At 37.8% G+C, this 23,987-nt stretch overlaps 1 protein-coding gene across 1 annotated transcript; it reads left to right on the top strand.

Annotated features, from left to right (window-relative positions):
• The first annotated feature begins 489 nt into the window (after positions 1–489).
• LOC122667126 (WD-40 repeat-containing protein MSI4-like) lies at positions 490–23,354 on the top strand. Its single transcript, XM_043863325.1, has 16 exons — positions 490–556; positions 633–798; positions 2,690–2,753; positions 3,091–3,177; positions 3,324–3,386; positions 4,937–5,002; positions 5,149–5,223; positions 7,205–7,280; positions 7,496–7,712; positions 8,567–8,648; positions 14,158–14,231; positions 14,407–14,518; positions 14,621–14,695; positions 19,442–19,521; positions 21,758–21,857; positions 22,978–23,354. The coding sequence occupies exons 2-16, from the start codon at positions 671–673 to the stop codon at positions 23,077–23,079; spliced, it is 1,401 nt and encodes a 466-aa protein (XP_043719260.1). The 5' UTR covers positions 490–556; positions 633–670; the 3' UTR covers positions 23,080–23,354.
• The last annotated feature ends 633 nt before the right edge of the window (positions 23,355–23,987 follow it).

Raw genomic sequence — 23,987 nt, 5'->3', positions numbered from 1 at the left:
TCGTGTTCGTCCACTATAACGAACGCATGAGGCTCTGAAATCAAACGAAACATTCCACAGAGGAAATGAATCCTCTAGACTTGTTTTACATCTATGATTACAACAATCCATTGGATTCATGGATAAAGGCACCTCAGGGTAGATATAGGTCATTTTAAAGTTTTTTATATTAATTTGATTGATACTGACCGATATCAATTGATATTGATTGATTCAATCTGAATAATCGGGCGATCCGATCCCAAGATCAAAACACCCATCAATTTTGATCGATACACAATCCGATCCATAAAAAAATGATTTTGAGATTTTTATTAGTGATCGTCACCGATTTGTACTGATCCAATCTTGATCCGGAAAGATTTTGGCAATGATCGGTACCAAGTCCGATACCTGAATTTTGAACCTTGCTTGGTGGATCAACCTTTACGTTACACCAAGCTCCTCTAAAACCTTGTCACACTCACGGTCTTGTCTTTTAGAAAAAGGACAGACTTCCCCTTCGGCATATCATTTTGTTTTGAGTTTCGGACCTTTTTGAGAGAGAGAGAGAGAGGCGGCAGAAGGAGCGGGAAAACCAAAAGAAGGGAGAGGAGAGAGAGAGAGAGAGAGAGAGGAAGAAAAAGAAGAAGGAGGAGGAGCGGGAAAACCAAAAGAAGAGCAAAAGAGAATGAGGGAGAGAGGGAAAGCAGGGCAGCCATCGGTGGACGAGAGATACACACAATGGAAGTCCCTGGTTCCCGTCCTCTACGACTGGCTTGCCAACCACAACCTTGTCTGGCCTTCTCTCTCTTGCCGGTCTGTTTCTCTCTCTCACTCCCTTCTAGGTTTTTTATTTTTTTATTTTTATGCTTGTATTTGTCTCTCTAGTGGTCCGATAATGTTTACTTCTAAAACCATTCTAGGGTTTGGCATCCATGCAATGTTTCTGGTTCTTTGTCAGCTCTCAAACCCTCGTTGAGCTTTCAAGTGCTTATATTTCATTCAACTTATTTTTCTCTCTCTATTACGTTTTGGTTTGAATGGGAGGTTGAGAGGGGTGCTGGAAGTTGAAGTGAAACACATTTTGCTGCAGAAGCTCTTCAGCCTCTTTACTCATTTTGTCGGTTAAGGACGTGGCTTCTTAGTGATGCATAGAACAGAGAGAAAAATATGTTGAATGAAATATATATTTTAATGTTTGAATAGTTAAAATTCAGCCCTGAATTTCGTTAACCTTCTTTGTTAACATGTGTTTACACTCTTCTTTGTTTGGAAGAGGTGGGGGAGGATATTGACAAAATGCTGTGTTAGGGTGGTCCATCTGTGGTCTCGTACTATTTTTGCACCCTTGGATTGCTGCAGTCCTTCCGTTTTGAAGTTTGAAACGCAGATGCCAGTGCATAGAAGTATCTTGGACCCAATTTTATCCAAAGCCGTGTTGGTGTCAACGTGAGAAACTATAAGCCAAATTTAAAATTTCAGTCTTGATTGCACATGAGAATACTGGAGATTTGAAGGAGAACTATTATACTGTCATTATCATGTACAGTAACCCATTTTAATGCATATATGAGCTTAAAATATACGAATGAAAAGTATCACTATCCAGCCATATATATTAACTGTACATGAAAGAAAAGCATTCAGTCATCATCAGTGTGTGGATATGAAGGTGATCATGCATTGTAGTATCAGCAAGCTTTGGTCCTTGATGATTGGGTCATTTTTTTTGATTTTATGGTGGGAGAGGAATAATGGGCCTTTGATTGGTGCCATGAACCAGTTTTTAGAGTCTCCGAATGGGCTAAGTGAGAGGCAATCTTACAGGATTATTCTATGAAAATGTTGCAGAAACTTGAATATCACTGACATTGGGTACTGGGAACAAGATCCTAACAAGGAGGAAAAAGACTGACCAGTATACACTCTCTCTAAAAAGAAAGATCAGTATAAAGTATAAGCTCTCTTTTTGTGTAGCCTGCTGTGGGTCCTTTTAATTCATGAAGGGACTTCTTATTTATCTTCTTAAAAAAAGAATTTTTTTTTTTTATCACAGAAACACTATATATGTAACTAAGGAACGCTTTGCTATGATGATAGTGCTACATGAAAATTTTATATGAAATATCTGTTAAACACTCTTTCACTATGTTTATAAATATCAAATATTTATGTAGAAATTATTTATTTTAATTTTTAGAGGAGGAGATTTTTTTGGGGAAAGAGAAATCCCATCTAGTGGCACTATGGTAATTCAGAAATTGGTATATATTCAAAATTAAATAAGATTTTCGTTGTCTGTCAGTATCATGTATTAGGATCCATCTGCCTGTCACATGATAATAGATTACCATATTTCTCATATTGAAAAATTTCCCATCAACTGTAATTCAGAACTCAGAAGAGAGTTCTCAAGAAACATGAGAGTTGTAGAAAGAATATGGCTCAGGACATGACACCTCTCATTCCATCTGCCCCATCCACCTAAAAAATAAAAAAGGAAGAAAGAAAAACTTTGAACCAAAAAATTATCATAATATGTGGTTGTGTTTATAAGCCTTTTACACTAATAATGATTTGCTGTATCATAGAGTAGGATCTGTATTTCCTTTATTTATTGGAAATAGATTGTCCTCGGGTCTGTGGATCATTTTAAATCCTTGCCAATGTTGTGCTATTCATTTGTCTTCTATTCTGCATTTGTTAGGTGGGGTCCCCAGCTAGAGCAAGCGACATACAAGAATCGTCAGCGTCTTTATCTTTCGGAACAGGTAAGTGGTCTTAATATAAAACCGGTTCTTTAGTTTATAACTCTTCTGTTCATCAGGTATTCATTTTGTTATTTGCACTATTTTGCTACATGCTAGATGATGATGAGAATTTTTACTATTTTAGAAGCACCTATTGCATGTTCTTAGGGACAGAGTTGCATAAAATTGTTATTACATCTCACAGTTCATTGAGATTGTAATGTTTTCAAATTATTCCAAAGTACTTTTACTCGATCTATTGATTCAAGTTCAAAGAACAGATAGAATTGAAGGTTCACATTCATCTCTGTTGGTATTGAATGATTCTGTTGATGTCTCTTTCACGTAACTTTTTCAGACTGATGGTAGTGTTCCAAACACACTTGTACTGGCTAATTGTGAAGTAGTGAAACCAAGGGTTGCTGCAGCAGAGCACATATCACAGGTGAAATCATGTTTTCTTCATCTTATCCTTTCTCTTTTTTCTTCTGAATTTCATGTAACTTTTTATTTTTTTCCTGGTCAATTTTTCATCTTAGCATCCATGCTATACTTTGGTCTTAGTACTATCCAATTATTTCTGTTTTGCAGTTTAATGAAGAAGCCCGCTCTCCCTTTGTGAAGAAGTTCAAAACTATTATTCATCCTGGAGAAGTATGGAGTTATTTTATGTATTTCTGTTTTATTCTGTTGTGAGTGTTAAATTTGGTGGTCTAGACAGTTGCGTCTCTATGGTTTTGGGACAATGATTTTCCATGATTTTGGCACAACTGTAAAACTACTGGCTCATGTTCCAAATGGTTCAATCATTCACTCTGCTTCTTGTAGACTGGTTTGAACACACATTGGTTTTCTCTAGAGCATCCTCTATCTCTGGAGAATCTCTCCCACCTCTGTGGGGGTGATGTAGTTATGGAGTGTGTTGGGACTGTGGCACCAATAGTTCATCATGTCTCATTTTTAGAGGACTAGGGGCGACACTCAGATGGCTTCCAAATAAAGATTGCATAAAAAGAGGAAAAAAAAAAAGACAAGGAAAAAGTTCCATCATGTAATTCTGTTCAAGGTGGTTTTGGATATAGTTAAATCTTGAATGGGATGCATGGAACCGTGGGTTGGTTTTTTAATTCTAGGACATGTGGCAAGTTATTAGCACCCTAGACCAATATATTGATTGCTCTTAAAGCAACGCATAGATGTGATTTGGGACAATGTCTCTTGCCAAAATGTACTCATAGGTACAAATAAAATTTCTCCCTTCTATCATGCTCAAAGCTATCAAACCTGGGCTGGTCACTGACCTGTTTTTAAGGTTGGGCCCTTTGATAGGCTGTTTGAATAGCCAGGGCCATGCATGATTTGATAATTATGAGTGTGTTCATTTATAAAAAGTACCAAATACACATATTCCAAGGAAAATAAGGTTTTAATTTTAAAAAACTCTCCTTGAAGTTTTTTAAAATATTCAATCTACAATTGGATGCTTGGGATTAATTGATACCAAAGACTCGTTTTCAGCTTATCTCAAGTGTACCTGATATTCAAATGTGATTCTTTTAAATGGAACATGAAGGCTTTACCCCCTCCCCACCCCAGCCCAAAAAAAAAAGAAAAAAAAAGAAGAGGAACATGAAGGATTAATACTCATGACTGTTGTCAGCATCCTTATTTTTTTTTAATCATAAGATAATAGAAAAAATCTCAAGATAATAGAATACCTGATCTAACCACTTTTGCAAAAAATGCTGCTATAAAGATTCTATCTATTTTAAGTGAGGAAAAAAACATTTCAATGCAATGATTTTTGACCGAGGGCTTGTTACAAGCCCAGAGCCCATCATGTTCTATCCCTTGTAATGTAGTTCGTATGAGATTACATTTAACTGAATTCATAAGGCATAACTTTGGGATCTTTTGAAATCAAACAGTTGTTTCTTTGGTAGGGATGCAGAAAGGGAGACCATAGGGGAGAAGTAGCTCCTATAGATGCATGCATGCAGTTTGTTTATGGGAATGGATCAAATTTTCTCATTTTATTTTACCTAAAGTTGTATGGTCATTCTCCTCTGGAAAGTGAAAAAGACATTCACTATCTAATTGAATATGAAATGTTTGCTCCCATTAGGTTACTTCCATGTTCTACTGTCCTATTTCCCGTTGATATTCTGGGTTTTTGAATTTTAATTGATGATTTGATTCTGCAGGTGAACAGAATTAGGGAATTGCAGCAAAACAGTAAGATAGTGGCAACCCATACTGATAGTCCTGATGTAAGATTTCCACATATTTTTACTTTTAAGTTTATCAATCTAGTTAATAATGTAAACATACACACAATATCTTTGATTCTGTTCATTTCTAAGTTTACCATACTAGTATTGTCTGATCTGGTTCAAGGAATCCTGATTGTAATCAGGTTCTCATTTGGGACGTTGAGGCTCAACCTAATCGTCATGCTGTCCTGGGAGCTGCAGAGTCTCGACCAGATCTGGTTCGTTTTTGCTAAACTCAATAGTTAGTCCATTGCAGGATTATGCGCCATTTTTTTTTCCTTCTCTTTCCTTTTGTCTGTTTTTGTTTTTGGGTTTTCCTTTTTCTCCCTTCATTCATCATGTCTAACTAATGTCTGGTGTGAATTAGAGTCCGGATCCTCTCCATATACATGGAGAATAAGGTACCCTCTACATATGCTACTTCCCTGACACATACCCATCATATAACGGAGGTTTATCCTATTAAAATGTTAGTTTTATTTTTTCTTTATAAGGTTCACATTTGTATTTTCTTCCCCGACACCGAAATAACATCTGTCACTCTGATAGTATTGTGAAAGCCCCCTTCTCTCTCCCTCAAAACACAATTTATTTTCTCCCAATTTCAGAATGATTGATTCCCAGACCTATATTTTATCAGGTCTATTTACTCATTTTCAGTTTTTAAACTAAGGAGAATGTCTGGAAACTTTCAGAATCCAGAACCTCATTGTTATTAATTCATGAATTGTGATTTTTTTGTTGCTGCAGTAATATTCCGGCTGATGACTTGGGGAGATAATTCATTCTCTCGTCATTTTTGTCTTCCACATTCAATGAGCCTTATTGGTACATCTTCAGCCATACCCACTTTCATTGTAAATCCACCTTCTCAGGATCATTCTCTCATAACCAGATTTTAGCACCTTCAAACGAGCCTCCTCTTTGTTAATTCCTCAATTGATTCCAACTTGCCCAAGGAACATAAAATCAAATACACATCATACCTGTATTATAGAACTCAAACCTATAGATTTAGAGCATAGAATCAAATAAAACTCAGATTCATCACTGCAAATCCATCTATGTCAAACTGTCTAGAGAGGATCATTTTGCAATCAAATAAAATGGGCAAATGGATAGGGAGTGCAGAAAATACAGGATTTTCATGAAGATCATGTGTCGTGCTTTGCAAACGAGAGTGGTATGATTGTGAGCCCTGGAACTAGTGGTAGATTTCTACTGAAAATCAAATAAATGAGATGTCCCATGGAGTTTGCTTCAGTGTCGGTGAGAAAAGCTGAAATTTTAACTGGAGAAAGCTCCATTATGTGATGGGACATGTGTCAGGATAATAGCATATGTAAAAAGTAAGGTAGTTAGATGGAATTATTTTATATACATTAATCTGATGATCTTCCTAATTTTCATGCTTTCCTATTCCAGAAGGACCTTGTCTGTTTGTGCTAATCTCAATATTGCAGGATTGTCTTAGTTGTAAGTTTTGGCCATTGTGGGCCCCTACCCGATTAGATATGCATGCCTTAACATTTTCATTTCGGTTTTCTGCAATTTCAGCTATTTTTTGAAATTTCCCCCAATTTAGCTGAATTTTGGGTTTTGAATTTCGTTCCACCCAATTCCATGCCCCAAGCGCATGGCCCATTGTAAAAATGTGTAAACAAGGAGACTCAAACCCAAGTTCTCACAAGAGTGAAGCAACAGTTCAATCATTGTGCCAACCGCTGATTGGAACAGTAAATATACAATGCATAACTTGTAACATGTAATGCACATAAATTATAAAAGGTATAATTTAATACATGCTCATATCCATAAATATACATACATATATTGACCAAAGAGTTACACTGAAATTTCTGAACAAAATGCCCGATATATCCAAAAGTTTCATTTCAGTCCCCTGACTGAAATAGCCACCGAAGTGAAATTTACAACTAAGGCTAGAACAAAGAGAAATATTGTCATTTTTTTTATAAAAATGTAAATGCATTCTATTATTTTAATACCCTACTCTTGGATGTTTGATGCCTGTTTGGTCAGAAAGACATTGTGTCTGAAAACAGGGACGATGAGTCTTGTTTTAGTTGATAAAACTGGCAATTGGATTTATTTTCTGGGAACTTGAAATCTTTATTTGTTTTATTCTTATGTTCTTTTGTTTTGGTCTAATGACAGTTAACCTATTTCACCTTGCAGATATTGACTGGACACCAAGATAATGCTGAATTTGCGCTGGCAATGTGTCCAACTGAACCTTTTGTTCTTTCTGGAGGTTGGGAATTTTTCCATCTGATGGTTTCTTTATCCGTCTTTCTGTCATCTCATGAAATCCTATATAGTACACGAATTATCAATTTAGCAGGGTGGTAAATTTGATAGCTGCTGTTTCTCCAGAGTGGTTTAATTGCTCTTCTTATCCCTATCACAGCATTTGGTTCTGTCTTTGCCATTCAATATCCTTATATTTAGCCAATACTTTTATGGCAGGAAAAGACCAGTCAGTGGTCCTATGGAGTATTGAAGATCATATCTGTGCTTCAGCCACAGAACCAGGGTCTGCAAAATCTCCAGGGTCTGGAAGCTCTAGTATTAAGCATATCTCAAAGGGTGGTGATAAAGCTGCAGACAGTCCAACTGTTGGACCACGAGGCATCTATCTAGGGCATGAGGATACTGTTGAAGATGTGCAATTCTGTCCTTCGAGGTATATCACAATTTCCTTGAAATGCATTCTCATATAATAGAGGGTTTGATAAGAGCTAATCGGGGTGTCACAAACACTTTGTGATGTGCTGTTGCACCACCAGACAACAAATTTTCTGCCAACAGGTTTATTGGGTATTTAAATATGTGGTGATATCCATCTTGTTCAACCTCTCTTCCTCTCTCCCATTTGTTGGCATTTTCCCGGCAACTGCGGTGATAGTTCTGTCTGTGTGACTCTCTTTGATACTCTCCTGCAATTCCTCTTCCAAGCATTCTCCAGCAACCAGGTTCACAGAGGGTTTCAGATCCAGTGACTAGGATCATTGTGGTTAAATGATTTCAGGTTTTAAGATTCAACTTCCATGGGTTTAAGATTAGGATTTCACATTCAATTTACATGGCATTTTCTGGTGGTCACATCAGAGAAGAAGATAATATTCAAGCTTTAAAATTGATAGTCCACACGGGGAAAGCATTTATTTTTGACAAAACAAAATGTCACATGTTGTGAGACCAACATGATGCAGATAATATTTTCTGTTTTGTTCCTTGACTTCCTTCTTATGGGTTCCTCACTAGTGCCATTCCTTGTATAGTTGAACAGCCTGTTCATTGCGTGATAAAAATGCTTTCTGTTTCTCAAATCTCAAGGCCCCATCCTTGAATCTTCATATATCATCTATCTGTAGTTCATCATTTTCATAAAGTTACTTGCGTTGGAGAGAAAACTCTCCCAACTTTTCCTCATCATTTTCTATTTTAATTAATATTGGCCATTTTTTATATTTTTGTATCTGATTTTCCTGATATTTTTTTCCTGTGGCTAAAATTCTTTCTATAACTTTGCTGAAGTGCGCAGGAGTTCTGCAGTGTGGGTGATGATTCTTGCCTTATACTATGGGATGCACGAACTGGCACTAGTCCAGCCATCAAGGTTAAATTACCTTTTGTTTCTATGGTTCTATTAACCCCTTCCCTTTTTCTGTTGGAGAGTGCCTTTCTGTAATCACCAGAAATTGTACTATGATAAATTGATAAACTTGGAGTATTTATCTATTAATGAACTAGTTATGTTTTTCCCCTTAACTGTTGACATACAACTTCAGCTTTTTAATCAATGACGATGTTATTATTGCTTAGTAGTGGCACTTTTGATGAGGTATGTAGTAGCAACTTACTACTCCAGAGAATATTTTAAATTCTTAACACACGGCAATAAGAACACTGGGGTGTTTTTTCCTTAATATGAATAAGTTTATTTCATTATATCATTTTATTCTTTCACCTATCTCTAAAATCTGTCTTTAGAAGCAGGATTGCCCTTTTTTATTTACATTTCACAGCATAAATTTAGAAGCTTCCTAGCTAGATTTTTCTCCTCCTGTTTAATTTTGAAACAAATTTTACTATTAAGTTGCATGACACGCATCTCCCTCCCTCTCTTTCTCTCTCATAACAAACTTCATTGATAAAGAAATCAACAAGCAATAGCCAATCCAGGACAATGCAGTTGTCCAGTTTATTGCATAAATTTAAAGATTTTATGGGTAATATCTTGGGTTGGGTGGACAAGACCTCTGGAGCCCCAGTTACTTGTCACCTGTTAGGCTGATACATTGTTCAAAGGATTGAGACCTGAACATATATGCTTTAGTGGGTCCCACCTTAAAGATTATGGGCATCAAGGTCAGCATTTTATATGATTTCTAACTATCTGATCTTTTTCTTGGGGCATTTTAGATCTGTATGTAAATTCCTTTTTGTGATTCAAGTAGATTAACACATCGAGCCATCTGTCACCTTAGTTGGTGCCCCCAAATAGTGAGTCTTGATCCACTTATCATGATATAAAAGGCAAATTATAAGAACCCAAGACCTCTGCAATGGTCTTGGTTCCCCAACATGAGATAATGCCAAAACTAATACTAGAAAATAAAATAAAAAAGAGAGAAATATCAATTGGTTACCTTTTCGTAGCAAATTGCATTTTTTTAGAAATATATTGCAATATGTATTTTAAATTTTTTAACAAACAGTATTAGCAAAAATAAGATGGTGGATATGTGCCTCACTACACATAGTCGTAAGAAAGGTGAGAGCTTATTTGCCCTAGGATAAGGTGATGAGTTAAAAGGAGATATTTTGAAATCATTTACTGATGAAGTGGTCAAACATGGATAGTGGGACTTTGAGGGTGACTTTAATACGATGTGGAATGAGATGACTACTTGTATTAAGAAGGTTGTTAAAGATGTCTTAGGTGAATCGAAAGGAAAATGTCATCCCCTCTAGAGAGACTTGGTGGTGGGATGATGAGGTTCAAGCAGTCATGAAGGCTAAGAAAACTAGTTTTAAGACATGGCAAAGGACTAAGGATGTAGAGGATCTACAAAAGTATAAATTTTCTAGAAATGAAACTAATAAGATTGTAGGAAAAGCAAGGGCTAAGAAATACAGAAACTTTATAACAATTTGAGCACAAAGGAAGGGGAAAAAGGTACCTATAAGATAACTAAAGTGAGAGAAAGGAAGAGTAGAGATCTTATCGTGTCAGATGTATTAAAAGTGAAGATAGTAAAGTGCTAATAAGGGATGAGGATATTAAGAAGAGATGGGAAGGTTATTTCTGCAGCCTACTAAATGAAGACACTTTGAGTAATAGTGTTCCGGAAGACTACATTACGCATCAAGACACCACTTGTCATAGACATGGTACAAGAACTTGCTGAGATCTCGGTAAAAACTCACTTTTTTGAAATACCACCGAGATGAGATGGAGGTCGTAACATAAAAATTCCCCAACTCGGTCAAAATCTCAGCCGAGTCGAGATTTCAGTTCGACCGAGATTTCGACCCAAACCCACCTTTAAGTTGTCCCAATTGAGACAGTTGAGATCTCGACAGAACTCAACTGTCTCGGCAGAGAAGAGTGTGGGTGTGTATGTGTTGTGGAGGTTGTGGAGCTCATTTTTGGTCATTTTTTACGGTGGTTTCGATGTAGAACTTGTCGGAGACAGGGAAGAGGTTGCAAAATCTACAAATTTGCAAGATTTGTTAGAAATCTTCTCACTAGGGATTGTGGTGCACCAGAAATGGATCAGGCTGGGGGTAGGCCCGACCCCACCATTGTGAGTGCAACTGGTGGTCCTGTACAGAGGTTGAAGACTATATGTCAGAAGAGGGGCGTGTACATTCAAAGTCGCCGAGACCTTTTGTGGCTGTAGCAGGAAGTGTTGATGATGAGGAACACCAATCTGATGATGATGATGATGGTGGTGGCATGCGGAGTAGTGGTTATTATGATGACCAGATGCGCGAGCAGTACCAGTATGAGCTGGGGACGGAGGCGGGGCTTGTGCGTTACATAGGTGAGACTCAGTTTACACATGTCACACAGGATCAGCACTATGGTGCCCTTGCTACGTACCAGAGACTCCCACGTCGTAAATATTCACAAGCTCAGGATGATGACATGAGTATGAAGACCATGCTTCAAAGTTTTGGAAGCATGAGTATAGATATTACTAGTGAGCGTCAGTCGTGGTATGCATCTCAGCCTCAGTATGACTGATTATGGCCAGGAGAGCACCGGTTCCAAATATAGTGGCTATGGTCAGTTTGGGCAGCCAACACATGAGTTCGACAACCAAAGCACTAGGTCAGGTTTTGTGGACATATTCCCAGTCCCAACCTAGCCACACCCATACATGTCGATGGTAGTTCAACAACTTGGTGGCAATAATAGTGGATCGATCTCATCGCAACCGCCTCTTCTATACCCTAAGATAGGGAACTTGGAATATGTTGATGACAACACTTGTATGAGTTGTGTGGCAGACTATGTGCGATACTATAACATCACTATGACATGGGACTCGTATATGGCACGATATGGAGATGATTACTTGATTCGGCAATATGGCATGGGATGATAGATGTGATATGTTAAGATTGATGTATTGTACACTTTTACATTTGTAATGTTTATTTAAGTTGTTTTATATTTATTGTATGATTTGATTGCATTCAATTACTAAATTATGTGTCGAATAGGGCCTATTAGTATGTTGTCGCTTACCAACCTAGGGTCCGAAGTGAAACGCCTATTTAGACTTTATTTTTGCAAAATTTAATAGTGCCATTGTGTTTAAATGGCCTAAAATAGGCCTAGTACCAAGTTTCAGCCCCAAAATAGGTCTAAAACCCACCGAAACTAGGCATCGAGTTAAAAAAAAAATTACCACAACTTGCCGAGATCTCGGCCCAACTTAGTTTTTGGCCACGACGAAACTTGTACCAAAACCGAGTTCTTGAACCTTGGTCGTAGATATATACAAAAAATTAGGATGTCTGAAGTAAAAGTAGCTTTAAGGAGGATGAAAGTTGGTAAGGCACAAGGCCTAGATGAAGTCCCAATAGAAGTGTTGAAGAGCTTAGGAATCAATGGTTTATCTTGGTTAACCAAGCTGTTTAATAAGATTATGAACACATGGAAAATGCCAGATGAATGGAGGAGAAGCATCGCGGTTCCAATTTACAAAAAATAAAGGTGATATTCAAAGTTGCAATAACTATAGAGGCATAAAACTAACGAGTCATACTATGAAATTATGGGAGAGGGTTATTGAAACCCACCTGAGACAAGAAACTACTATTATGGAGAACCAATTTGGTTTTATGCCAGGAAGATCCACAACAGAAGCTTATTTATTTTGGAGACTCATGGAAAAATTTAGAGATTACAAGAAGGATCTCCATATGGTTTTTTATTGACCTAGAAAAAGCTTATGACAAAGTCCCTAGGGAGTTAATCTAGGAAGTACTAGAGAAGAGAAGTGTTTCAAGTAAATATGTGGACATAATTAAAGATATGTATGATGGTGCGGTGACAAGTTTAAGAATTGTGAGGGGCCAAAGTAGTGAATTCCCATTTACAATTGGGTTACATCAAGGATCAGCTTAAAGCCCTGATTTGTTTGTGCTTATCATGGATGATTTAACCAAAGACATTCAGGATGAGGTTCCTTGCTTTTTGCTGATGATATTGTTTTGTTGGATGAGACAAAGCAGAGATTAACACCAAGTTGTGGTTATGTAGATCGACTTTGGAATCAAAAGGTTTTAAGATATGTAGAATGAAGATGGAGTATATGGTGTGGTTACACTAGGATGGATAATGTGGTGATGAAAATTGATGAGAGAGAGATTCCACAAAGTGATTATTTAGGTATCTGGCTCAATCATAAATAAGAAGGTGATATACTAAAGAATTAAAATGGGATGGATGAAGTGGAGAGGTGCGTTGAAGTGTTGTGTAATTGGCATATTCCTCTAAAACTTAAATGAAAAGGACAACCATACGACTGGCTATGATGTATGGTGTGTAATGTTGGGCAGTTAGGAAGCATCATATAGATAAATTCAGTTTAGTGGAGATGATGTTGAGATGGATGAGTAGCAAAACTAGGAAGGATAAAGTAAGGAATGATCATATTAGAACTGATCTAGAAGTAGCTCCAAGCCTCCGATACATGATAAGCTATGAGAAAGTCGTTTGAGGTGGCACGACCATGTTCAACGAAGGCCTTTGAATGCTCCACTATGGAGCAGTGATTTGATTCAGATTGAAGGAACTAAAAGAGCCAGGGGCAGACCTAATATGGCCTTAGGAGAAGTGGTGAGGAAAGACATGCATAGCTTAGGCCTTGTATCAAGTATGACCTCGAATAGAGCTGTTTGAGGGCAAGATCCATGTAGCTGACACCATTTAGTTGGGATAAGGCTGAGTTTTTGTTTGTTTTATTAGCAAAATATATATATATATATAAGATACACCTTGTACATTTCAGTATATTTTCTCAATATCTACTATACTTTTTTGATGCTTTTCTTTTTTTACCAAAAAAATCATAGTTTGTCCCCCCCCCAACACACCCAACAAAAAAAAAGTTGTAAAACTATAAACAAGCCTATCTATGCCAAATAGAAGGTACATATATGAGCAAGTAAGTTTGATTAAGAAAAAAGTAGTAGATTTGGTTGGGCTCTTTTTTTTTTGGGGAGGGTGGTGTTTGGTTAATTTATGAACCCTTCCCCTCCTCCCCCCCCTCTTTAGCTTAAGATAAAAGGGCTGGTTTCTTATGTTCAGGTTACCTCACATAATGAACTTTGTCCTAACCCCACCCCCCCTAAATAATGACTTTGTTGGGCCATTTGTTTATTGTGCATCAAGAAGTCTGGGTCTTTTCACCTGGATAGCTTTAATGTGATTATGGGTTCAATGGGATAAGCCCGAGTATAAATGGCATTTTGTTACATCCATTCCCCCCCCCTCTTTTTTCTTGGCCTTCTTCCAGATGCATTTAACCTGTAGTATTACTTTTCCCCGTTTACCTCAACCCAGATTTTGATACTGATGTTCTGTTGTTTGTCTTGATGGCTAGGTTGAGAAAGCTCATAATGCTGATCTTCACTGCATTGATTGGAATCCACATGATGAAAACCTTATTTTGACTGGGTACGTGCCTATTTTCGTTTTTCTTGTAGTTATCCTGCTGCCATGCTTACCAAAGGCTGTCAATTGAATTTATAGTGCAGATATGTTGATCAATGTAGGATACTGTTGTTTTTCTTGGAGGGGTTCATGAAGCTTTTCTTTTTGCCCAGAATTTGAATTTGTTTCTCTTTTACAGGTCAGCTGATACTTCTGTTCGTATGTTTGACCGCCGAAACCTCATTTCTGGTGGTGTTGGGTCACCCATCTATAAGTTTGAAGGTCACAAAGCTGCTGTTCTTTGTGTGCAGGTATTTGATAATATCCCCCCCCCAAAAAAAAGTTAATGTGCATTTGTAGTGTGCTTGGGTATTTTAGTGTTTCATTAAATATGCAGTTTATTACTTTTCCAGTGGTCTCCGGACAAGTCATCTGTTTTTGGCAGTTCTGCAGAGGATGGTTTCTTAAATGTTTGGGATCATGAGAAGGTAAAACAATCTCACTATTTCTGTTTGTGTGACAGCTTTATTCTCATTAATTAGTGACCCAATGCGATGTTACTTTTTATAAGTACAGGCTAGTTGCAATTTATGCATCAATCTGAAGTTCACATTTTATATCTCTCCCACTCTGAAAGCCAAATTCTCTCTTACAAAAAAAGGGGGTAGCGGGAAAGAAATTCATGGATGAATGATTGTTGGTCTCTCGATATTTCAGCAAGGTGAAAAATTGGGTTTAGTAATAGATATCTTTCAGTACTTAAAAACTTTATATACAACAATAAATTGGAGCTTGTGGTGGTCCTATCTTTTTGTAAAAGAATGAATTCAATGGTTTATGGGGTTGAAAATAATCAGAAGCTAAAATCAGTAGGACCTGATCTATTGGCTTCTCTCCCCTTGGGTAATTGATTCCTTACAGTTGCATTTAGAGAGGTTCACTAATGCAAAGCCGTGTTATGGAACCCAAAATCACAAAAGTGATTCAAATCCAAATTAGCAGCAGTGACAATTTTGTAAATATGCAGAACAATTCATGGCTAAACAGGAAATAAAAAGTTGAAGTGAGGATGTTTCTGGAATTTCTGAATAGAGTATGTATTCCTTAAATATAAAATAAGAAAGAATTTTACATAGATCACAATGAAACATAACCAGCAGTAAAATCACATTTGTTTCGATTGAGAGAACTCTTTCAATAGACCACCAATCAACCTGAAATTTGAGGCGATGATTCTTATCTTGTAGGTCTTTTGATTCCAGTCAACCAACACCCAACACAGCTAGCAGAAGGTTGTTTTTTATGTCTGAAACTGAATCCGACAGTAGGAGTAGATCAGTCTGGTTGCTGGTTTCGATCTCACAGCAGGAGATTTGGGTGGAGAACCTCTAGGGTTTGGGTCGCCATAGGTGGAGAAGTAAAACCCCAAGTCCCAGCCTGATCTGTGAGGACTCAATTGAGTTCTAATGTGTTAGAATAATGTACTCCAGAATACCGTGGGGGTATTCTGGTCTTTTTGGGGGTATTTTTATGTTATTAAGTGTTATTAGCTTATGTCGGTTATGTAGGTTTTAGTCCCACATCGCCTAGCTTCTATTATTTAGAACTTCCCCTCTATTATAAATAGAGGGGCCTTTCTATCATTAATATAAGCTATTCCATTATTTTATTTTCTTCTCTCTGACCCACGGTTCGACCAACATGGTATCAAAGCAGGTCTGATCTAGGTTAGAAAGAAAGAAAAACCCCTTTTTTTCTTCGATCGACTTCTTCCTCTTTTCTCTCTCTCTCGGTTTCTCTTTCTTCAGGTTTTTAGCCTCTTTTTTCTTGTAAGAGGGCAGCACTAATGAGGAAAACCTAAACCAATGATTCAGTTGCTGCCCTCCCACAACCAATCTATTGTTGAAGGTACAACAAATTTTTTTTTTCTCGATTTGCCGTTGATCGAGGGGCTGGAGTTTAGAGCTATCGTTCTATTACTGCTGTCGTTTGCTGGAATCGATTGAAGTTGGGCTCACTTTTTATTTGGGTCAGAAAATCTCTTTGTTCTACCCACGGTTCCTTTGGTTGTATCAATTGGGGAATTTTTCTGGTTACGATTACTTCATCATACTCTGTTTCAGATCTGGCTCTTGAGCCACTGCCAGTATCGTTACTTGTTTTTTTGTTGATGGGTTTTCCGCCTTGGTGAAGAGTCGGAAGGTTGAAGAATCTGATGACTGATATTTTGCATCGCTTGCTGTTGCCGAAAATCCTACAGTTTGGGGATTCATATGCTGCTGCAAATCCTGGAGAGCTGAATACTTGGGTTCCCAGAATTTCTTCGCCGGTTCCACTGATTATGATCTATCCTTGTGGGTTTTCTCTTAATTTTTTCTTCGATCGGTGCAATCGACTGATGCTATCGTTTGCGGATTTCTCAGCCGGAGAGGTTGTCGATTTGCTGATCAAAGAAGGAGAGGGTTGTGGTTTCTTTCTTGTTTCTCGTTTACAAGAAAAGACTTGTTGAAGTATTTCTTCGTGTCTTTCGAAGGAAGATACGACTTCAAGCTGGCGATATTCTGTCTCCACCATTGTCTTGGTTCTGGTTTTGCGCCCCAGGTGCTCTTTCCGCAATTGAAGGTGAAGGTTCCCCTAGTTGGTACCGTGAAGGTCTCTAACACCTTCTCGGTTAAACCTTATTTTCCAGGTTCCACGGTTTCCACTTTGTTTTATTGCCTATTTACCAAGTTTGCCCCTACCCTCTCTATTTGTTTTAGTGAAGTATCTTTTTACGAATGGCTTCTTTGTTGTTGGTATGTAATGCTATTACCCTACCTTTAATTATTACCCCTCCTTTCTCTCTTTATTTCACTTAAGCCATTCTCTAAAATTTCATGTCATCATGTGCCATCATTACCTTATTTGAGTTTCCAACTTTACCCTTATTTTTTGAAATTATTTACTCCTACACCCTATGGCCTTCTTTGTTTTTTTTTTCAAAGGAATCATAACCTGTTCACCATATTTATCAGAATGCCATCCCTTATTCAACTTTATGTTATTTGCAATGTTTCTTTGATCCATTACTTTTTTATTTACCAAGGGCCCCTTACAAAATTCTGGTTATTTACGGAACTGCCATTATCTTTTAATACATTCCCCTATTTGACTACCCAATTGACCCTTGAAAATTCTGGTTTATTATCAGTTTGCCCTTTGGCTTGGATTGTATTTAAAAGTGGATCCCACCAAATTACAGCCATGCCATCCTTTTTTCCAACACCGTTCCCTTTCAATAATTCTAATTCCCTTCATATCCCATACCTTTGGTATTTACCCATAACACCTTTGGAAACTTTTGGTAAATTACAATTTTGCCATTCTTTCCTTTTTACTTACCCATAGCACCTTTGGAAAATTCTGGAAAGTTACATTTTTGCCCTTAAACCTTACATCATCTCTGTTATGTCCACGTGTACTATACGTGAGAGGGGATTATGTACAGTACACCTGCAGACATTGTAGAAGCAGAACTTGCAGAAAACACTTGGTGTAATACATAGAAGATCATAGTTTTCACCATTGCCAATGGGTATCTACTTTGTTATTGGGCTGAGTTTGTCGTAAGGGGGAGATTGAAGTATTGAAGAGTATTGAAGATATTTGGTTGTTGCCTATTTGAGGACTTTCAGTTGGGTTGATACAGTATTTTTTCCGCTGCCTGATTCAGTTTGTTTTCGCTGCTGGCTGCTCTAGTTATTTAACTTCAAGATTTTGTCTTTATGACAACCTGAGATTCATCACTGGATAGCTATTGAAGATCGTTGAAAGCTGCCTTTTTTGGAAGATATTCCAGTCCTGGTTTGCTGATCATATCTGTCCAAGTTTGAAGGTCTTTTTTTTCAAAGTTCTTGAAGGTTTATTTGGGAGTTGCATTCATCTTGAAGCTGGGTTCTGCTATAACTTATTTTTTCCCATTTTATTCAAGTTGGGCATTAGTACCTTGTATGCGCCAACATGAGGGGGAGTGTTAGTATTGTTATGGAGAGAGTTTTTTCTTTAGTCCAAGCTGGATCTTCTTTCTTTAATATTTGTATAATCTAGCTTGAGGGGGAGTGTTAGAATAATGTACTCCAGAATACCGTGGGGGTATTCTGGTCCTTTTGGGGGTATTTTTATGTTATTAAGTGTTATTAGCTTATGTCGGTTATGTGGGTTTTAGTCCCACATCACCTAGCTTCTATTATTTGTAACTTCCCCTCTATTATAAATAGATGGGCCTTTCTATCATTAATACAAGCTATTCCATTATTTTATTTTCCTCTCTCTGACCCACGGTTCGACCAACATGATTTTACCCCAACTCAGGATTACTGCCAACAACAAGGAAAAAGGAAGAACAGTAATAAACAAGAAACAGGGAATAGAATCACAGGAGAAGTATAAAAATAAGGAAAGAACAATATAACAGAAACTTAGAGGCGGAAATCAGGCCTGGTTTGAGTAGAGAGGAAGAGGAGGAACTGACCAACCAACAGGTCATGCAGACAGAAGCTTAACAGCCTTTTGAGATCTCAAATTTCATATCATCCAATCCCCAAAACTGCATATTTCGATGGACTAGGTTACATATATAACAGGGAAAAAAAGAGAAAGAAAGTCTCCTAATCAAACACTAAAACTATGGTAGAGTTTGAAACAAACTCCAACCCAATATCAAATGAAAAAAAAACTTCTAAACATTTGAACAAACCCCTATGTACCTCTATGGGACATTGGGACCAGATCCCAGGTTTGGACCTGGTTCTTCTCGGCTTGGGTTTCTATACTGGGTCAAGCCGGTCCAGTCATGGATATGCAACTGCATCATTCACTTTCAGCTTTTAGGGTTTAAAGCTGTTACTGTGTATTCTCTTCCAATTCCTATTTGCACTCTTCCTTTTGAATATCAAATTCTTCTTCAATCAATCTAACTAAACAAAAACATGCCAATTTTTCTGAATGTTAGTTTAACTAGGGTACTTCAGCTTATTCTTTGGCCACTTCTGAGAGAAACTTTTTGACTAGGATATTGTAAACAAAATACTTGACTAGGAGAGATGGAGTACTCCAGATGCTTGGATCATATGAAAACAGAATATATTGATGAGGCCCTAATTTCTGATATTGGAAACCATGTAACTGATTTCTGTTTGTCATATTATTATGTAATTAGGAACAACTTACTTCCCAAAATCCATATCATATTTCAGGTTGGTAAAAAGAAGGAACGTGTTGGAACAAGAATGCCAAATTCTCCTCCGGGCTTGTTCTTCCAACATGCTGGGCACAGGTGTGAAGCTTTTTGCTCATATTTGCATATGCTTGTGGCTTAATAATGTGATCCAGTATTTTGCTTCTAATATTTTGTACATGATTACAAGTTACCCCTCATAGGGGTCTCAACTGGTTGGATTTGGTACTAACCTGAACCAGACTTGACCCAACACCAGAACTAACTGGGTCTGCTCCAACCTGCTGACGGAGTGGGACAGGACAGGACGGTGCAGGGAAAAAGCAACAGTGGGTAGCACCAGGCAAGAGATAATGCAGAATAATTCAAAGAGAAAAATGAAAAAAAAAACAAAGAACAAGAGTTGAGATTTAGGCCACACATGTTCATGATCCATGGTAAATTGTGTGTTTGGAACCCAGACTCACCATGGTTTGACAGTATGAAGCCCAACCTGAAACCTGATCATGCCTTACAAATCCTATCTCATTAGCAGTGGGGGGAAGGATTTGGTATGCGTCTTTGTTCTGTCATCCTAATCTCATGGATCATACGTCAGATATTGTGGATCTTGACCTGATGACTGGTTTGGAGGCATGATCTGCTGTGAACTGGAGAGGTGAAAAGATTTGAGTACTGATTCCTGTCCAGTGGATTTGAGCGTGTAATAAAAACTTAGGGTTGAAGCTCATAGTGAGAATGACCTCAAATTGAACTTTTAACATCACCAGTCAGACTTCTTCTCTTACCCCCACATTTCTTTGTCATCAATGGGCTGTTCCAGTGACTAGTTTGGTGGTACAAGAATGCCATGTTTCACTATACGGTGGCATACAAAAATTGCCAGTGTAGTTCTTATGAGCTTCAGTTTTAGTTCCTTGTCCAGGACATTTATTTTTTTCCATTAGAATTATTGGTTATAGAATGAATTAGACTATGGGGCTTGGTGCTTTTCTATTTAATCTCTGTAGAGTCAACAGCTCAAACACGTTATAGACTAAATTGAAGCTTCTTCGCTGCAAGTCTGCAACTACTGTGAGATCGAGCAAGGCGTGAAGCTATTAGGACAGAGGGAATCTGCTCCTGTGGGTGGGAAACCTGGTTTTCTTATTTCTAGTTCATACTCTGTTTGTATTCAAATCAGGTACTGTTTTATTCTTTCATCGATCGATACTTCTGATCCCAGGTTTTCACAACTGATTTGTGTAGTTCTTAATCTCAGTTTCGGGTTCTTATATTGGTGATTCATTTGATCTTAAAAACCCTTTCAATCACTGATCTATTCCTCCCTATGGCTCTCCTGTTTTGGCTTACTTTTCAGCGTACTTTGTAACCTCACGCTGATCTGTTCATCAGATCTGAGTGAGGTTGGTGGTTATTAAGCCTCCTCCCCCCCCCCCCCCCCCCGACGTGAAATAGGAAAAAAAAGAGGAACTTGACCAGGGTTTTTGAGGGCTTCTGACCCGTGGATTTATTTGTATTGGAAATCACCCTATTTCAGTTTATTCATAACTCAGATTGGTTTTCTTTTGATTACTTTGCATTAGAACTGAACCAGATTGGGAGGTTTAGTTGATCCTACTTTGTGTGATATTCAATCCAAGTTTCAGCCTAATCTGATTTGTTGATTTGATTTAATTTCATAATCTCTATTTGCTGGAATTTATGTTCAGATTCTGAGTTTCTTCAAATACTCAATCTGACCATTGAATCTCTCCCATCCTTTTAAGGGTTCCTAATCTACATATTTGTGACTGATTCCTAGAATTTGACCTTCATCTGAGAAGGTTTGATTTTCTGTTAACTTTTGGGTTACTTGTCTGAGTTGGGTTTGCTTGGGATCTTGTCCGGGTGGTTATCCAAACAACCCCCCACCATTGACCAATTGTAGTGCCTGGTTGACTGTGTAATTGCTGTGGGTCTGACAGTTATAAGTGTAATTAATGAAACCAGCTTGTGGAATAGAGATAAAAAATCTTTATCGAGTGGCATTATTTTGCGAAACTAAAGTAAGAAGTGAAATTTGATCTTTGGAGTGGTGCATCCATGCAGGGACCATGATTTTAGTGCTTATCTTTTTGGGTTTAATTTGACTTTAAAACTTAGGGTAGCATTTGTTTGTTTGTTCCAGTGGAAAATTTTGCACATTTCATTATTTATATACCTCCATTCTTATCTTATGCTGGATTTCTGTCTTGGTGATCAATGAATTCTTGCTTTACCTTTTCCTGTATTAAGTCTTGGCAAGTTTTTTACTCATAAAACATGTTACTTTTCATGAATATGATCTATGCAGGGATAAAGTTGTTGACTTTCATTGGAATGCTTGTGATCCATGGACTATTGTTAGTGTGTCCGATGATTGTGAGAGTACTGGTGGGGGTGGAACATTGCAGGTAATGGACATTTCTCATTCCATAATGTCTCTTCTTTGTGCACTACTTCATCCCTTAAATTTGTTATCTGCAAGTGCAGAGTGCAGTTTCCAGTTGACCTGGTTTGTCTCTATACCCATTTTTGATCATTTTTTCCAAGTGATGTTGATGCCATTGCCTATTTCTAGGATGTTGAGTCTACAGTGATTAGCTTGTCTGAGGATTAGCTATCAATTCACTACTGCTTTATATTTTATACTCCCCACTTTCTGTTTGGCATGTTGTTTCTCTCCCCAATTTCCTAAATTCTGACAGAGATGTTCTCAGTCCTCGATAGGCCTAGATAAATCAACTCAGAACCTTGTGATCCAGTTGCCAAAACATGTCCTAACCCATTTACTTGTCTTCCCTGTTGACCTGTTTTGACCAAGTGGAATTTGAGTGAAGTTGAACGATTCCTTAGATCAGTCAAAGCTGATGACCCAGTCTGAACAGGTAAAGCACCTGGCCAGATTTTGGAATATTTGTATTGATCATAGAGGAATTCTAGCAATACGCTCAGATGGATTGCCCGCTTTTTTAACATAATCTGGCCAGAGAAGCCTATATGTGAAACTTGGACAATCATTAACTTTTGCTGGGACTAACCCCAAGGGGTAGCTCAGTTGCCAAAGACCAACACTTCACAATTAAGAGGTCACGAGTTCAACTCTTCTTGGGGCCTACCTATCCAAAAAAAAGAACTTACTTTTGCTGGGACTTATTATGCTGTAATAGGTTACATGGATAAGTATAATTCCATATTAGAGACATCTTGCAGGGGTAGTGAACTATCAGATATCCATTAAACATTGCAATCCCTGCCACCCTGGGGAGGTAATTCATGTTCTCCAGCATTGTTTTTACTCCCTGAACACCAGATATGTCACTCTGTCTTACGCATCTAAAATATGGCATGATCTTTGTCAAGTACTTTGATTTGTAAATTCGATTTGGGTTCATGTATTCCACTATGGGCCATACGAGGGCAAAGGCTCTCTCTCTCTCTCACACACACATGCATGCAGTGATGTCTTCCTTTTTATTCTTCCTCTCGAGTTGTTTCAGTCTCAGTGCCTAATAATGCCTCTCCTTTGCACAGATATGGCGCATGAGCGACTTGATTTATAGACCAGAAGAGGAGGTTCTCACTGAGCTGGAGAAGTTCAAATCACACATACTGACATGTTCTTCAAAAGCCTGAGCTTGCAAATGAGTTTACATTCAACAAGATGGTGAATGTATTGGAGCCATTACTTGTATGAAACGTTCACTGTAGTCACGTGAGGCAATCTAAGATATCCGGCCATGGATATATATGACTAATCTCATTTAGGACCATAGAATTGAATGTTCTTGGTGCAACTGAACTTTATTTGGTAGAGGAGATATTTTTGCTAGTACATCTCTCTTAGTTGACAGGCAAAACTTAACTTCTTCACTGTCTTAAACTAAATGAAATTCATACAAACTTGGAGTTGCACCAGTTAGGTTGATTGGATTGGGTCTTGGAATTGGTATTTTAATGCCCTAACCCTAGTTACTGTGCAGGGATCGGATGAGTTGGATCGGTCAGAATCAACATTGGAATTGGCTGCTGAGGTACAATCCTGTAATTGGGTCTGCTTCAATTTCAGGCCTGGAAGTTATAAGGCTTTATGGGGGTTGCTCAGCATCAATTTTTGTGTGAGTCCTATTTCTTCAAGAACCAAATTTAAACAGATTGGCTTCAGTCATCAAAATCGTGATGATGATAATTATCAACAGGTCTGAGACCCACAAACTTAACCATCTTAGCCATTCAATTTGTTGATCTATACTTCGGCTCAAAGTCAAGTTGGTAGTAAATGATGACTGTAGGATCTTAAGAAGTATGAGGTGAAAATCACCAGGAAGAAACCCATTAAAGCGGCAATTAGATTTCTGTTTGATAATCTTATCGTCACCACCAAATTTTGAGGTACTTCACCAACTGAATGATCTGGATCGATAGATCCACAATGAGGGCAAACCAAATGTCTTTATCCAGAGGAAAGAAATCTCTCTCGAAAACCTAAAAAATAGGCACAAGGGAGGATAGGATTATTTTAGTTCATTTGGCTGCGTATTATT

Source organism: Telopea speciosissima, chromosome 7 (genome assembly GCF_018873765.1).
Source record: "Telopea speciosissima isolate NSW1024214 ecotype Mountain lineage chromosome 7, Tspe_v1, whole genome shotgun sequence".
Lineage (NCBI taxonomy): Eukaryota > Viridiplantae > Streptophyta > Magnoliopsida > Proteales > Proteaceae > Telopea > Telopea speciosissima.
Note: the sequence above shows the minus strand (reverse complement) of the source record. Positions and strands in the feature narration are given on the sequence as shown.

Bases quoted from the DNA above. Each gene is read 5' to 3' on its own strand.
- LOC122667126 (XM_043863325.1), top strand. From the start codon at position 671: ATGAGGGAGAGAGGGAAAGCAGGGCAGCCATCGGTGGACGAGAGATAC. The intron at 5,224-7,204 runs GTTCGTTTTTGC...TTCACCTTGCAG, and splicing joins CAGAGTCTCGACCAGATCTG to ATATTGACTGGACACCAAGA. The intron at 14,232-14,406 runs GTACGTGCCTAT...TCTCTTTTACAG, and splicing joins GAAAACCTTATTTTGACTGG to GTCAGCTGATACTTCTGTTC.